An 18,193-nucleotide genomic window follows, 5' to 3' on the forward strand; every position below is an offset into this window, starting at 1 on the left:
AGCCACTGTCAATAACACATATATTGTTTATTCACAAGAAGTTTACTTTATCCACTAAGACTAATTGGCAATAAAATATCCTTCACGATTATATATAGGGTGAAAAAGAACTTCTGTTTACTATTTCCATCTCTGAGGGTATCACAGAGTACAGTGCAAAATAAGTACAATGAGATCCTTTGGACCAAAACAATTGTTCTTTATATCAGTATATTTCAGTAGTCAATAAACAATACAAAACAAATGAAATTTGTTTTTTTTTTATCAATCAGGTATTTTGTTATATCAGATCTCTCATCATCGAGTTTCCACTGTAGTAAGGAAGTCTGATATTGAAACCGTGTGATGTTACCACCACCCTGCTTCTGAGATCTTTCTTTACTTGTTGTTTTAATCACACTTTGTTCTTTTAATTTCAGGCTCAAGGGGCCTCGCAAAGAATGATCTGCTTGTGAGAGGTTATCTTCTGGCAGTAATCATTACTCAGTATGATTTTGTTTGTTGAATTGTGTGAGATATTCATCGGTGGCGGATCCAGAGGGGGCATCTGTATTCATATCTTGTCATGCATTTTATTTCAAATTTCATGTTTTTATATTGTGATAGGGTATAGCCTGTACCAGCAAGATTTAAGGAGTGTTGTCTTGCTTCAAAGTTGTACAACCATCCATACATCTTGTGTAAATTAGAAGTAGACAAACATACGGTCACATCACATATTTACAGACGCATCACTCACTGCAGACAACACGTTCGTATCTAACCCATGCAACCCATAACTCTTTATCAATAATCTTTCCACTCACACACATACATATAAATGAGCATAATAGACAGGTGGTTGAACTGTGACTTTGTAATTACGATAGATAATGATAACAAATTTTCTTGCACTCTGTGTTTGACAAATGTGCTATGGAGACAATTTTCTCATTAATCATGCAGGCTCAATGTGTCTGTTTGAATGACAAGTTCATCTTCATGTCATGTGGAATGAGTGAATGCGACGTATTAGAACACATTAGTGAAAGTTTGGAGAAAGTCGGACATTTCATTCACAAGTTATGAATTTTTGAAGTGTTTGCGCAGTCACTGCTGGATGAGAAGACTATTACATTGTATGATGTCACATGCGTACAACGATATAAAGAAAATATAAAGAAATTTAATTTTTTTATTTTATTATTTGAAAAAAAAAAGTGCACATTTCCTCGACTTGCCGCTGAAGTACATTAAGGGTAATATTATTCCCGTGCCTTCTAAAAGAGGCAAGTATAACGTTCTTTTATTATGCGAGAAAAGTGAAAATATGTTGCATTTTTTTCTTTATGTTTTCTTTAAGTCGTTGTATGATAATGACATCACAAACAGTCTTCTCATCCAGCCGTGACTGAACGGAAACTTCAAAAATTCATAACTTTTGTACGGTTTGTCCAATTTTCCTCAAACCCTCACTGATGTGTTCTACTAATGTTGCTGCACGCACTCAATGCACATGTCTATGAAGGTGGAATCTTACAATGAATGTGCATAAACTTGTTGGCATCTATTTATAGAGATTTCATTAAAAGGGGGTTTGCCTGTATACTTCAAACCTCATATACATATTTCCCTAAGGAATTGACTTCACAAGAGTCCCTCTTCATTTCACCATATACACTACCTTAATACACATGTGGACTGAGATACTAGTAATGCGCTAATATCAATAAACACATCACTGAAAGTTTCACTAAAATCGGACAATCGGACAAATCGGACAAGTTTCTGCAAAGTCCCTGCGAGATGAGAAGACTACTACAGTTTCTGATGTAATATACACAAAATAAGAAAATTATAAAGAGAATTCCTCAAAATTTCATGTTTTAAGTACATTCCCTCGACTTGTTACTGACATAATTCTTTTGTGAAGGGTAATATTTCCCCTGCCTTCTGAAAGAGGCAAGTTTAGTGCTCTTATGTTTGCAAGAAAAGTGAAAATACATGTATGTTGAATTAGCCTTGTATTTCTTAAATTTTTTCAATAATACAATGTTTTTGTTGTATGTATGTGACATCACAAGCTGTAGTAGCTTTCTCGTCAAGTGATGGCAGCACAGAAACTTCAAACAAATTCATAATTTTTGGACAGATTGACAGATTTTCCTCAAACTTTCAAAGATGTGTTCTACTAATATTGCTGCATTATCAAAATCTACATGTACATAAAGGTGAACTTGTCTTTTGATCTCAGGAGGCATATAGTCCAGTAGTAAACATGTCAAATCCATAGATGTGTCTTTTGAGCAGGTGTGTGCTCCTGCTTGGTTCATATTAAAAGAGAAAATTGTGCTTCATCAAAATGTTCATCCTTTTTATATGAGTTCATAGGTCTCTTCAACAGAGTGGGTCCTTTTTAGATCTACACTTCTCAAAGAAAGAAGTCAACACAATGAACTACAAATGAAGGGTTTGTTTGCAAACAACAATAAGTCCATTTTTGAAGATTTTGAAGTACGATCTCTGTCAAAATGTACAAAATAATACCTTTTGAATGATATATTGGTCACTACATATAAAGGTATATTTTTGAAGTTCTGGTCAAAAGAAGCAAAAATTTTCTTATTATTCTCTTTATTTTTCTTGACCTTTAATCGCAAATATCTCCATTTGGCAAATATGGACTTGTCGGTTTTTGCAAACAAACTCTTCATATTGACAAAAATGAAATGGAGAAGCACACACACACACACACACACACACGCAATAACAACAACAACAACAACAGCAAATGAACTTATACATGTCTTACATTCTCATTACATGCCTGACACTCACACATGCATAATGAACATTCAGCTTGTTTTTGTTCGTTTTATTTAATGAAAATATACAAAATACAGTATGGCATGATTCAGTGCAGACAGCAGTACCTCATTGTGATAGATAAAGAGTTATTGGTAGCTGATTGGGAGTATACAACTTGTACCTAACTCAAAGTGACTATCTGAGACCAGAAAATAACTCTTTCAATAAATACATGTACACACCTCTCTTCTGCCTTTAATACTGGTCAGTTGGGAAAAAAAGTGTCACATTTATTTCGAGAGCAAATAAAAAAATAAATCCTTACAACCTAGAGACATTAGTGGGACCACAGTTACAGCACAGCAGAGAGAAAAAAAAGAACTCTGACTTCTGAGAGTTGGTTGGTTCTCAAACCCTGGGAACTTGAAATCTAGAAACAAAAAAAGTATGGTATACAGTGTAGTTGCATACATGCACACCCTAAACCCTATTTTTTCTATAAAACTTATTGGCAAATTTACAATTCTTGAAGATTTGTCAAAACCAATCTTCCTACAACTACAATTTATTATGTCACCTTTTTTTTTTCACAGTAGAACTTTACAAGCTACAGTATATTATGAAAATCATTACAATGCAGTTTCCATAATACCATTTGCTGATCATCTGATGAAAAGGTAGAACTTTATGATGACAAATTATATAGATAAACATTCTCACAGATAGTAAGGTTTCAGAATGCTCTACTAAAGTATATTTTCCTCTTTTTTAGATTTCCTAGGCTGGTCTGTCTCCCCTTATTCATCTACCCCGACACTTTACTAAGGCACCAACTCGGGAAATCTAGTCCATAATGCTTCCTTTTCGTCCAATGTTATGCACTGATTCACATCTCACACTGATGTACTGCTAAAAAAAGAGGATAAATTCTGCCTATGATTGTTCGCTATGTTTTGATGAAGGTAAACTATCAGAACCTCTCTACAGTCCACCTTCATCCACTAATGGTCTAAGAAATGACATGATATTTGACTTTGTGCATACACAATTCATTAATCACTACGCTGACCAATGTAATTTATTTTTCCTTTCTCAATAAGATTTAACTTCCAAAATCTGAAAGCACATTAGTCACTTCATTTTTTACAGATACACATAGCATAGAAGTAACCATCCATATCAACCTTGTGTTCTGATATCAATGTACATTGCAAACACTAATACCACTCAACGGGTTTCTCTTGCATAGCTGGAGAAGGTAGCAAAGCTCTTGGAAATTACATACACAAACCCTGGTAACCTTGAAGGGATTGCATAAGTTTACATAACATTTTTGGCAAAGCAAAGAATACAATGTCTGCAAGTGTACTGTCATATTAAGTACCAATCAGTTAAAGGTATAATTTACCATTTGCAGATGAAACAAAAACCCAGCATTAGTGCTTCAAAATAGTTCTAAAAGGTGAGTTAGGGCTAGAAACATCCACTGTAAAAATTTGAATCTGTATAATCGATGTTAAGTGTTGTTAAATACACAAAATGTGAACAATAGTTATAATAAAAATGTTTCCAGATTAAACCGTCTACAGTTACGGTTTATTGAGAAAAACACTGATATCTCCTTATATTTTAGGCTTTATTGCAAAAATTTTATATGGTAGGATGTTCTGTGATACAACAGACTTACACATATGCATCAAATGTGATATCTTGAAAATTTTTGAAATCACTGCTCCCAAAGGTAAACTGGACCTTTAAGTCTTGCATAATTACCAATATACCTTGTACATGTAGTGCACTCTAATTACCACTGGCAACATTCCTTGCTTTACTTCTATTGGAAGTTTTGCAATGCATTAATAGCAGTCTAGACTGTCTTATGAGATAATAATATCTCATGATGAGATAATAATATGTCATGATGAGATAATAATATCTCATGATGAGATAATAATATCTCATGATGAGATAATAATATCTCATGATGAGATAATAATATCTCATCATGAGATAATAATATCTCATGATGAGATAATATCTCATGATGAGATAATAATATCTCATGGCAAGTTCTCCTGAAATTCCTTTGGGAGTTGGAAAACCAAAATCAGGTGACACAAAAATGGAAGCAAAGACAAAAGATCTGAAACTTGTATTCTAAGGACAGTGTGGATCACGTGTTCTAAAGGAGCCAAACATGGTACACATACCAAATAGGATCCAATTCTGTCAGAACACAACAGAAAAAAAATTGTTATACAAGTCAGATATTCTAGTATATCAGACCTCACTACAATAAATTCTATGGTTTTTATCCATAACATAAATCAGACTTAACTTAATCTACTACATGTTAGACGTCAAACCCTCTTGATTTTGTTTTGTTAAGCCGTCAAGCCAAACTAAGTTCTCCCCATCCTTTCTTAACGTCGAATCCATCCACTTGAGAGCCAGATGCCTTTTTTCCAAATTTCTTCATGAAAATCACTTAATTTTCCCCAATTACAAATCTTTTTAAATAACTAACCATAAGGTTTCATCATTATGAAGTGCTAGAATTCATCATGCCTCATTTCTCCAAAGTTCGTGACACGGCTACCAACGAAGAGCTTGAAGTTTTCTAGCACCTCTGACTTGGCAAGCTTTTTGTCCTATAAAAAAACAAAAAAAAAGAAAAGAGAACAAAATTCATGCAGAAATTATTGAAGTGAATACATTACACATTGACTAATAACACTTACATGCTGTGCATTTTTGAATACGTTTACTATGTATACACCTGAATAGGAATCAACTCTACTCACAACAGCCATAAAATTTTTACACTGCCTGGGAAAAATTGTCAGTCTTTTTATTGATTTACAGTGATGCCTGGTAATACCACGAGTACCCTATGATAAAGTTCCTACTCTCTAGGACATAAAATATCTAGCAAGAGTATTCAACAAATTCAAATACATGGTACATGCAATCTCATTCTGCACACAATGTTCTCAAGGTAAATACACCATTTTGATAGTCAATTTGAGGATGTAAATAAATATCAGATGATTATGCACTTATATAACTGAGATAATTTCATTTGCAAAATGTTTAATCATCAGGAAAAAGTGCACAGTCGGGAAGTCTGTACAATTTCTGCCGTTTGTGTTTACTACCGAAAAAAAAAATGCACTAAAAATTGTTTTGCAATTCTGAGCAAGATAAACTTCCACAATCCCATATCTTTAGACATAACCCACCGTTTTGAAATAATAGGGTGCTTACATGAAATATAACATTTTTCCTTACATCATTTCATTTACAAGAGACACAGGGGTAAAAGTGTCAGTGTCGCAAACTCACTCTCCACAGACAACAACAAACTTTGGGGAGTTTTATTTTTTATTTTTTTTTTTTTTGGGGGGGTGGGCTCTTGGTGGGGCATATTGTCCATGAGTTTATTATATAAACTGGTGATAATACCAGTCACACTTGTAGAAAAACAAAAAGTGAAAATCTGTCTTGGGTTTCCAATAAATAGCTAAAAATGTTAACATCTAACATGTAACACACTGCAGACGCTGGACAATGAATGATCACAATATTTCTATTGAGCCTTTGGCTAAGGTGAGCTAAAAACGGCAGAAGTATATACATGAATTATTTCCACCCACCCCTCCCCTCCCCTTCCCCCTCCCCCCCCCCCCCCCAAAAAAAAAAAGAAAATGAAAATTTAAATGAAATAATAATAACAATAAATAAATCAATAAAAAAATAGTGATTATAATATATCCATCACCCTTAAGGGAAGAAGCAAAACAAAAAAGAGATACAGTAATTATTATAGCTGACCTTGTTGCTATCTGTTTCATGGATGAGATGTTTAGCCTCTGACATCGTTGGGTCATAGTTTGAAGGCATGATCCACTCCGCTACTTCATCAGAGTTTAGTTTGCCGTCCCCATCCTGGTCACGGTATTCCCCAAAACCTTTCCTCTCAATCGCCACCCAGTCTGGTTCAGAACCTTCCCCACTCCATAGATCATCTAAAAAATGGATTAAAGAGCGAAAACAGAGTCAATAGTAGTGACATAGGATATCACTACCATGTGAATTGCAACTTTGCTTAGACATGAGATTGTAACAGCAAGTTACCAGATGAGTAAATGCATTCGACATTACAAAGAATCAAAGCATGAACAATTATTGAAGTTTCCATCACTGATTTTTTTCTTCTTTTTTGGCAATAGAGATCTCTATCAAATAACATTTAACCTTCCTCACTGTGGACAGAAGAACCAACATCATCTCAGCAACTGACTAAGTTGGACTGCATGGAATACATGTTTGTGATTATGACCACAAACTTGATGAGGCTAACAGCAATGGTTAGACCATAATATCCCATGGAGTACATTAGAGCAAGTTAGATGCAAGACATTGTGTATTTGAATGCCTTTTATTGCAAACATATATATAGGACCTTTCTGGTCGTTTTGATGAGGCACTCTGATCTCAATAATTGACCACAAAAGATACATCCTCTATAAACAAAGGGAGTATTTTTTCAAAATGTTTCTATATATTACATCAAACTGCATTCTCTTTTCAAAATGAACTTATGGCCAGACACTGGCAGATGTAACTCAAGTTCAACAGCTTTCTCTAACCTTCTACCCAGTCAGTTCTGCACATAGCTCTTCGACAATCTTTTTTTTTTTTTTTTTTTTTTTTTTTTTTTGGGGGGGGGGTATTTTTTCGGCCCCATATTACCACTGGATACTCCTAGCTGAAGCGTTAATCTTATTCAATCCTTCAGCTAAATAAATCACCACCATTACCAGAGCTTACTTACTGGTGTTACTCTATGCCATCTCTCACGTTAACTTACTGGTGTTAATCTACACCATCCCTCAGGCTAACTCACTGGCAGGTGTTAAACTACACCATCCCTCAGGCTAACTCACTGGTGTTAATCTACACAATCCCTCAGGCTAACTCACTGGCAGGTGTTCTAACCTATTCTAACTGGGCTATTTGAGACCAAGTTTTTACTGGGGGGTTCAGATCTCGGCCGTCGATCGCGCAATCGCTGCAAAATTTTGCCTGAACATAGAGCCGGATGTCAACTAAAAGATTACATGGTCATACAATAGAAAAAATGTTGATTTTATAGTTTTAATAAATTAATTATGCAAATTTATGCATGAAATCATATTTTCACCTATAACTCCATTAAAAAGAATGAAGGATTGCTAAATTTTTGTGTCAGAGTTCCTCAAGACACATCACACAATTTTCTTGTAAAAAAAATAGTGCAATCAAAATCAATTTCTCTTGTTTTTTATTGTTTTGTTAATTTCTTATGTATTTTATTGTTTTTTCGACCTTTTGTTTTCTATTGTTTTTTTGCCAAAATTTGTTGCAGGCACTTTTTCAAGCTTATCTACATTAGAATTGATTAATTTTAATGTTCAAAAGTTGAAATAATCTAATTTATATCAATTAAACAAAAAAACACAATTTGCATTGGATTTGCACACGAAATCATGAATTTGAGCTGTTTTTGGGTTGACATGCATATGCAAAACATTGCGTTACTTCAGAACGGTGTACCCGGACGTTGCAAATTTGGTCTCACAATATGCGGGAGACTTCAATGAAAAAAGTCATGAAACGACGCAGCAAAATCTTTGCGCGTTGCAGAATCGTGGCGCGAAATGTCGAGGGGGGGTCAATTTGACCCCCCCCCCAGTTAGAATAGGGTTAAACTACACCATCCTTCAGGCTAACTCACTGGTGTTAAACTACACCATTCCTCAGGCTAACTTACTGGTGTTAATCTACAACATCCCTCACGCTAACTTACTGACATACTCCTCGAGGCTAACGAATCCATCGCCATCTTTGTCCATGTCTTCCATAGTCTCTGAGACTGCGATGTCCCTCATGTGTTGTCTCTCTCTGGGGTAAGCAAAGGCCAGGAACTCTTCTTTGTCTAGAGCTTCATCACGATTTACATCAGCCTTGGACCAACGAGCTTTATCGTGTCGGACTCGCTTTCGGTAGTCCATGAATTCATTCTCCTTTAGAGTAACCAGCTTTTCCACTGACAGAATATGAAAGACAAAAAGACAGTGATGGTCATGTAAACCTGGTTCATGAAAATATAGAAACATTGATTTCCATTCTCATAGCAGAGTTATTAGTTATTAATAATGAGACATATTACAAAAATATGATAGCCAATCATATCCACCACAATCATCCTGGCATTGACTTTACATTTTGGAAAAAACAACAACTTGGAACACAATAGTCAACAGACAATTGTGTTTTGTTTTGTTTTGTTTCGTTGTTGTTGTTCTTTTTCTTCTTCTTCTTCAGTTAGGTCTACTTTCAATCAGTTACAATCTATCATACACTGTTAGGCTTGCAATCTGTAGCACAAGTGGTGTAGAAGACAAGGTACAAATGAAAGAATTGTATGGAAATCATCTCAAAGAGGTTATGGACCAAAAAAAGGAGCAATAACACACAAAGATATGACTACACATGGTAAGCTGTCTTTGGCATGTGAAGAAGTCAAATTTACCAGACAAGCTATGAATTCCATGCTGTAAGTTTTTTTTAGCACTAACTGGCTTTTGGGTTTATTTTCAACTTCCATCTACTTTAAATTCTTGGGGTTAAACATATTTTTCTTCTGAAATTCAATACCTGAATATAAGAACGAGCCAAGTCCAAATTTGGCTATCACCTTTGGAAACCATTTACGAAGTCATGCAAATACAGATTATCATTCAAGTCAAATTTGTATGAATAACATCCCAATAACTGAAAACACTAAAAGCAGTAGGGAGTTATTTATTCATTTCTATTTTTCCTATATTTTCTCTAATGGACTTGGGTCGTTCTTATATTCAGGTATTCAATTCTATATCCTTTTAATATTACATCAGCAACACAGCATATATTTGCCTTGTTCACTCCCTGTTAGAATATCTTGTCAACTTGCCTGTCTCAGCTGGTAAGACGCTGAGAAAATGAAACATGTACTATCGTTATAAGAAGTGGCACATCGATAGGGAGGTTTAGGTTTATCAGAATGGGTCCAGTATGACAGAGACCAAACAATGCAGTTTCAATGATCTGTAGAGAGAGAAAAAATTCTAGAGCTTATGCCAGGTCACACATTGATTAAAAATCAGTTTCCCATGAATGGATGGGATCAGCAGCTCAAAGCTTGGGGTATGAAATAAAGGGAATTATTAGAGTAAGGCTTGATTGGAGGCTAACTCACGAGGAAATCCACTGAAGGAAGTCATGTTGTATTCATCCCAGGTAAGTTTGTCGTCTCCATCCAAATTGTGAGCTTGGAACATCCTCTCGGTCTCTTTGTACAGGGCTCCATTCTGAAAAACAAAGACATCAGAATCTAAATATTGTTTCCAGGAAGGGTGCATAGAATTAATGAAAATTTACAATGGGGGAATACCGAGAAAATCTGAGCTGTCACCTTAAGAAAATCAGGCATCCACAGAAAATCACTGTATAGCAGATCTATGACAATCTGTGAAGGTTCTAAGAAACTTCATTACTTTTACAGTTAGAGTCACACAATGCGTAAATTACAAAATGTATGGTTTCTATTTGGTTTCTTATAGCAACAATGAATTTCTACACAGAAAAGACAGAACATGCTGACCTCAGTGTAATTTTGTCAGTGAAATCTAATATTAATGCCATCCTCCCTAGATGGGAATTTCAGAATTTATGATGTCATCAAAGCGCAAAAATGTCGGAAAATTACAAGTATAACAGTATTTGGAAAGCACCTGCAGTAGCAAAGTGAAGATAAACATCACCTGCATTTGGTGAAAACTATTAGTAACCATCATGTCTGAACTCTTTCCTACAAAATGGAATATGATACAGTGCAGGATACCTTAAGTTTACATTGCACAAGTTTATAAATTTTAACAAGCAAAGCAATGAAAGAGTACTTAATTTTCTCTCACTTTGTTAACTTCCACACAAAGTCAACATACAAAAAAGTCAAAGATTTTTTTTTTCAAGTCTTGTGCATGTCTACTTAAAGGGATGGCTAGTAACGGATCGGTGGGAATCAGTGGGAATGCTGAGGGATGATTGTTCCAATCCTTGCGGGATTCATATAAGAGTACATTACATATCTACTGTTGTGTGAAAATTATTTGCTTCAGAACGGTCTCATATTCAAGTAATGTGCAGATTAATGCCCCGTCACTGACCAGGGACGCTTACCTGGAAACATTAAACTGCACATTACTTGAATATGAGACTATTCTGAAGCAAATAATTTTCACACAAGAATAGATATATAATGTACTCTTAAATGAATCCCACAAGGATTGGAACAATCATCCCTCAGCATTCCCACTGATTCCCACTGATCAGTTACTAGCCATCCCCTTTAATGCAAGGTTTATTGTTCTAACTTCTACTTCCTCAAGGACACAAGGGACACAATAAATATTCCTTCTTGCATCCATCTTTCACTGTGTATTCATCAATGATAAGATAAACTAGTCAGTGTGTATTCATAAAGCTCAACTTTTAAAACAGGAAGTTGTTAATCAATGTGTGATGGTGAGGGGAAGTGGTGAAAGTGAATCATCAGATATGTCTACAAGACTAGTGTTGAGGAACATTCCTACAAACACCTGTCTTGCAAGCCCTTCCATTATAGTTCGATTTCAGAGACTACCAAATCTCTGTTCTCTATTATCTGTTCCATTATAATTTTTATTATACCTATTATCTGCTTTATATTCCCTATCATCTGTTCTATAAATCATATTGTTATCTGTTCTTTATATTCTCCATTATCTGTTATATATTTTGTATCATCTATTCTCTATTACCTGTTCTATTTATTCTCTCATATCTGTTCTATTTATTCTCCATTATCTACTTCTCTAATATCAACATTTTTATATTTGTGACACATAAAGATTCAAATTCACCTGCTGAAGTTCAATCCAATTTTTGAGTTCATCTTCACTCAGAAAGCCATCTCCGTTCTTGTCCACTCTCTCAAACAGCTGTCTGCAATGAGACACAACATGAACACAATGCAAAAACTTTCCTCATTCTTTTCTCAAGATACCTACCTTGATTTCTCAGGAATATCAAACCAAAGATAAGCTTTTAATACATATAACAATTCAATTTCCAAAATACTTCCCTCTCAGCAAGGGCAAAAAAAAAAAATGAACATGAGATGTGCCTTAGAAATGAATACTGACAATATGTTTATTTGCTGATTTAAAACAAAATTCAGGATTATATGACTACATTCATTTGATTAGTGTCCTGTACAAATCTTCACTTGCAAGTCATCTTTCTCAGCAAAAGGGAACCAGCTCTCTGTCAGTCCATTTTTGAACTATCAAACCCATTAATAATTTCCATAGATATCAACACACACCTTGGGTAATCTAATCCAATCCATTCAGTGCCCAAAATGTTCAAAAGATTTTTCTGCACTTTCAACAACAATTGGCCTACTGATTACTGGTACATTTTTGTTGCTGTTGCTGCTGTTGTTGTCGTTGTTGTTGTTGCTTACTATACTCTTCTAGTTGTTATACTTTACTGTAATATACTCCAGGTTAAGGAGCTTTGAACTTCAACCTCAGAAAGAAGCATTTATGCCAGTGTCTTCAGATGAAATCTGATGCATTGGAAATATAATCATGTAGTAAATGATAAGATAATTCAGAGAGAATTATAGTAAATGCCATAATTCTCACCACACAATTTCCTTCAGTACAGGCAAAGCTGAATTCAAGAATATTCATTGAAATGCCTGCATGCAACATTTCTTTTCATTTCAAGTGCTTTACGATCTGCGTAATGTAATTCACCAATTTGAAATGTACAAGGATCGAGTAACACTATACAGTCCTATATATTACACCAATACCTGATAATTTCACTCAAAATGTTGCACTATTAAACATATAACTCCATCTTAATTCCCCAGTGTTAACGTTGCCATCATCAGGGTTGTGTTTCATTTTTTTTAAACATACAAATTAGTATCATGTCAAACTGTTTTTGCTATGTGAACCTATACACAAATGAATTACCACTGGGTCAATCCATGTCAAATCATCCAGTGCTTGTCACCCGACCCCCTCCGATTTTCTTTAAAATCGCACCAAATGTTCCCCAAAGTGTCTGACGGAAAATCCCAAAATATTTTGCCCCAAGGTCAATTGGTTGCTAAGATACAGCCTCACATAGCAACCAATGCGCGTTCCAAAATATTAGTTAAAAGAAAATTAAGCATTTTTGATTGATTGTGGTAGCATAGATATTTATGTAAAAGTGTTCATTATCTGGAAATTGAGAGAACTTTATAGTCTTTGCAAGAAAAAGTGACTGTGACGCGAAATTGACTTTTCGTTAACGTGCACGAGGTCACCGAAAATGGTGTTAAATGTTAATTTTGAAAATTTCAATGCATATTTAGAGGCTAATATCTTCCACATTTCATCACCTCAGGTTCTAAGATATTATGCTGTTGAAGGCTTTGACTTGCTCAGTAATTTTGAAAAAAATCAGCGGATTTGTGCTCTCCGTTTTTACGGAGAGCGCTCTCAAAGTTGACAAAAATGAAAAATGAGTCAAATTCAAGGTCACGGATCACCCTTCGTCCCATCTAGGTGTGGCATCAATTTTTGTGTATTGATAGACATTTACCTATATTATCTTGGGTTACCAAAGAAATTTTGCTACCGAAATGTTAAATGGTAAATTTACCCCACTGAAAATGGTCGTAAAAGGCCAAATTTCCATGTAATATCACATATTGGGTTTAGAGGACATTTCAAATGTCCATGCTTTCAAGATGAAAAGTCGTAGCCCTGTGATATTTGCTGTAGGGGTATTCTGTAATACATATTTTAGTAATATATACCACAAAACACTTTTATTACATAATAATGACCTTGAAATTTAATCCAAAATTTGATAAAAACAACAAGTCGCTCTATTTTCCTCATTGCACTGCATGACGTAATATGTGTTTTGAATGACTTTTCACAAAGCAATATTTCAAGAATTATGAAAGCTGACAGCCTACCATATTAAGGTTCTAAACTATTTGTGCTCTTCTTTCAGATTTAGTGTCAATTTGATCATGAATGTTATATCCTTGACCTTGAAGTGCTTCTAAAAATAGCTGTAAATTTGTTAACTACAAATTACACGCACAACAGGTGTTTTATGGCATAACATACTAGTGATTCTTTCACAAACACAAAAGCTTTTTATAGTGTAAATGTTATATACTGGAATTAATCTATACGTGCTTGCAAAATATGTTACAATTAATTACTTTGTTCTGACAATGACCCTCAATTTCAATCACAAAAGGGGACAGTAATATTTAGAGATTTTGTGTGCATTTCCTATGGAAAACAGTGCTTTGTGGTAAAAGTCATAAAAACTTGGCCATTTTTACTATCTATCACTTTGATTGATTAATTCTATTCAAATTAAGGTAGAAAAAGTGGGCTGTGACAATTTCCAATTGAAAAAAAATGCTGTAGAAAAATTAAAAAAAACAAAGAAATACATAACAAATTTACCAAAAACAAGAAAATATATAGGAATGGAAATGATGTTTGAATTGTCATAAGTTACAGAACAAATCCCCCAAAAAAGAAGACTCTCAGTGCTTTTAATTTGCTTTTCACAGGCTAGAATAAGAATCTTATGTGTTGGGCGCAATGTCCATAATATCAACTATTATTATGTACTTACAGTGTAATACAGGTCTTTATGGGCAGGAATAGACATTTCTCCTGATTTTGAAGGTCATAAATTTAGGGTCATTGTCAGAACAAAGTAATTAATCGAACATATCTTGCAAGAACCTATAGATTTATTCCAGTATATAACATTTACACCATAAAAACTTTTGTGTTTGTGAAAGAATCACTAGTATGTTATGCCATAAAACACCTGTTGTGCGTGTAATTTGTAGTTAACAAATTTACAGCTTTTTTTAGAAGCACTTCAAGGTCAAGGGTATAACATTCATGATCAAATTGACACTAAATCTAAAAGAAGAGCACAAATAGTTTAGAACCTTAATATGGTAGGCTGTCAGCTTTCATAATTCCTGAAATATTGCTCTGTGAAAAGTCATTCAAAACACATATTACAGCACAGTGCAATGAGGAAAATAGAGCGACTTGTTGTTTTTATCAAATTTTGGATTAAATTTCAACGTCTTAATTATGTAATAAAAGTGTTTTTTTGTATATATTACTAAAATATGTATTACAGAATACCCCTACAGCAAATATCACAGGGCTACGGCGGCTTTCCATCTTGAAAGCATTGACATTTGAAATGTCCTCTAAACCCAATATGTGATCTTACATGGAAATTTGGCCGTTTACGACCATTTTCAGTGGGGTAAATTTACCATTTAACATTTCGGTAGCAAAATTTCTTTGGTAACCCAAGATAATATAGGTAAATGTCTATCAATACACAAAAATTGATGCTATTCCTAGGTGGGACGAAGGGTGATCCGTGACCTTGAATTTGACACATTTTTCATTTTTGTCAACTTTGAGGGCGCTCTCCGTAAAAACGGAGAGCACGAATCCGCTGATTTTTTTCAAAATTACTGAGCAAGTCAAAGCCTTCAACAGCATAATATCTTAGAACCTGAGGTGATGAAATGTGGAAGATATTAGCCGCTAAATATGCATTGAAATTTTCAAAATTAACATTTAACACCATTTTCGGTGACCTCGTGCACGTTAACGAAAAGTCATTTTCGCGTCACAGTCACTTTTTCTTGCAAAGACTATAAAGTTCTCTCAATTTCCAGATAATGAACACTTTTGCATAAATATCTATGCTACCACAATCAATCAAAAATGCATAATTTTCTTTTAACTAATATTTTGGAATGCGCATTGGTTGCTATGTGAGGCTGTATCTTAGCAACCAATTGACCTTGGGGCAAAATATTTTGGGATTTTCCGTCAGACACTTTGGGGAACATTTGGTGCGATTTTAAAGAAAATCGAAGGGGGTCGGGTGACAACTTTTCTGAAAATTGGATGATTTGACGTGGATTGACCCCACTATAATCTCGAGCATTTCATTTGATTCTCACTAACCAGTGCAGTGATACGGTTACTGTATCACTATTTTATAAACTATCCTTGTTTATGGGGGAAGGAAACTGCAAATGAAATATTTAGGTAGATACTGGATGATGCTTTGAAACACGAGTACAGGGTTATCGCATTCTCGTACCAGCGATTTTGACGCGTTAATCGACTCTACCAATTACCAGTATCTCTGTTTTGACAGGTGTATGACCTATGTGGTAGAAAACTACCTCTACGTCAATGAGCACTCTGCCATAACTTATCGGCAACTCATCTCCTCCAAATCATCAGTTTCTCCTTACCCCAATTTCTCTTTGCTTTCTTCTGGTGACAAGTCTTTGAATGCCAAGGCCTCCTCCTCTCCCAAGAAGGCATCGTGGTCGAAGTCGGGGTTGTGATTACCGTGTTCATCGAAGTGTTGCTTGTCGCTGAGTTTGACCTCCTTCTTCACTCTACCGCTCTCGTTTGGTTTGCACGAGGCGATACTGAGTGCGAGGCAAATGGTGTATACCAACAATTGACTCTTCATGACTGGATGAGCACACTACGCTTTGTTATGACAAAAGGTAAAACTTTGTGAAGTTCACAGACCGCGTGTCGGAAGCTTTCGACTGGATATTTTCTGAAGATGGGAAGAGGGTGAGATGACTTTGTAGAATGTAGTTACGGTCGTCGAAATTTATATGCCCGTCTGACGTATTGTGCGGTATATACGAAAGTCGACCAAGTTTACTGGCCACTGGTGACGTGGCTGTGCTAGAGACTTTCTCATAGCGTGCAGCGTGCAGTAGTCAAGTTCACGCAGAGGACCGTAGGGCTGTAAAGAACTCTGGTTGACATTCGACCAATCATATACATCGTTAGTGAGAGTGTCTGGAAGCTGACCAATCACCGCTGGTAATGCAAGTAATCCCGAGGCACCTCGATAATGCAGAGTTAGCGAGATTTAGCTGATATACATGTATTATGTACATCAGGGAGGTGTATGTACCAGGTTCGTACACTTCCCTACCGATACACATCCTGCTAAGTCCACGTGGCATTCGCACTTGGTGTAAAACTGGTAGGAGACAGGAACGAGGGGTGAGAGGAACTTCACAACGTGTAAATTACTTTTTTGTCTGATCAGGGGGAGGTCTCCCCACCCATCCCCTACCTCCCTCGTCCTCTCCACACTGTACCAGCGAACGACCACAAACCAGGGAGGTGACCTCCCTGCACAAACCCACCCAGCGAACTTCTGTCATATCTGAACTGCCACTTCGTCCATCTGTTTACTAGTATATTGGCTTATTGCTCATTTTTTTTTCCAACAGCTCACAACTGACTTTGGCATTAATGAATTTATGCAAGATCTATGTTCTACATTGCAAGGCGATTTACCTCTAGAAATAATTCCATAATTATATGACTAGAAATAAAGCCGACTGCAAATATAAATAAACACATCTTTGACAAAGATTCCTGCAGTATCATTCTATCATTTGATTTCATAACCCCTTCCCATGACTATTTGCTCAATTCAATGAATCCATTCTGTTTCATCGCTGTACCATCCTCCTCCCAGGTACAGTCAAGGAGGTATTTGTCTTGCCTATAATAGTTATGATATAATAAACACCTTTCTGACATAAAGCTCGCATCGCGAAGGTCATATGTATTTTATAATCTTCCCGCCTACCTGCCCATTTAGTTTAGTTATGAAAATTCTTCTGTTTTCTTGGTTTTATATTTTGTAATATGGTTTCATGATTTACTTTGAATACAGATCTGTGTGATTCTACAGGGGACTTTTCGTGACCTGATTAGAAATAAGAATACAAGGAATTAAAACCTTCAGAGTTTTTAGTATTATGAGTCTGCCTTACCTGGCCGAGTCATGTTTACACGACTGTTTGATAGGATATTAGATCACTGCAACTTGCATGAATTTCGAATTTCACGTATATACATACAAACTTGAATTAGCATATCATGAGAACGTGCAGTTCATCTCAAATTTCAAGCCATTTGGGTAGAAATCTTTCTTTTCAACTCCTGTATAGAGCATTCGCTTGCCTTTTCTTTGGATCTAATTTTGGATATAGACATACATGTATTATTGTGTAATAAAGAGCAATATTCTGCACGAAGTGTCCATTGTAACTCGTGGAGATTGAATCATTCCGTTTGAATTTGGTTGGTTGCTTGTTTGTTTGTTTGGTTGGTTGTTTGTTTGTTTGTTTGTTTGTTTG

The 18,193-nt window shown here is 35.5% G+C and overlaps 1 protein-coding gene across 1 annotated transcript; it reads right to left on the minus strand.

Moving 5' to 3' along the window:
• Positions 1–5,339: 5,339 nt before the first annotated feature.
• On the minus strand, positions 5,340–16,709 carry LOC139733822 (calumenin-A-like). Its single transcript, XM_071644627.1, has 6 exons — positions 16,262–16,709; positions 11,778–11,859; positions 10,073–10,184; positions 8,639–8,878; positions 6,622–6,815; positions 5,340–5,438 (listed from the first exon to the last, which is right to left on the minus strand). The coding sequence occupies exons 1-6, from the start codon at positions 16,486–16,488 to the stop codon at positions 5,340–5,342; spliced, it is 954 nt and encodes a 317-aa protein (XP_071500728.1). The 5' UTR covers positions 16,489–16,709.
• Positions 16,710–18,193: the final 1,484 nt, after the last annotated feature.

Source organism: Diadema antillarum, unplaced genomic scaffold (assembly GCF_040938485.1).
Source record: "Diadema antillarum isolate AM-2024a unplaced genomic scaffold, OU_Dant_1.0 seq00000497_RagTag, whole genome shotgun sequence".
Taxonomy (NCBI): domain Eukaryota; kingdom Metazoa; phylum Echinodermata; class Echinoidea; order Diadematoida; family Diadematidae; genus Diadema; species Diadema antillarum.

Bases quoted from the DNA above. Each gene is read 5' to 3' on its own strand.
- LOC139733822 (XM_071644627.1), bottom strand. From the start codon at position 16,488: ATGAAGAGTCAATTGTTGGTATACACCATTTGCCTCGCACTCAGTATC. The intron at 6,816-8,638 runs GTAAGTTAGCGT...TCCATTTTTTAG, and splicing joins TAGCCTCGAGGAGTATGTCA to ATGATCTATGGAGTGGGGAA. The intron at 5,439-6,621 runs GTCAGCTATAAT...GTTTTTTTATAG, and splicing joins ATGAAACAGATAGCAACAAG to GACAAAAAGCTTGCCAAGTC.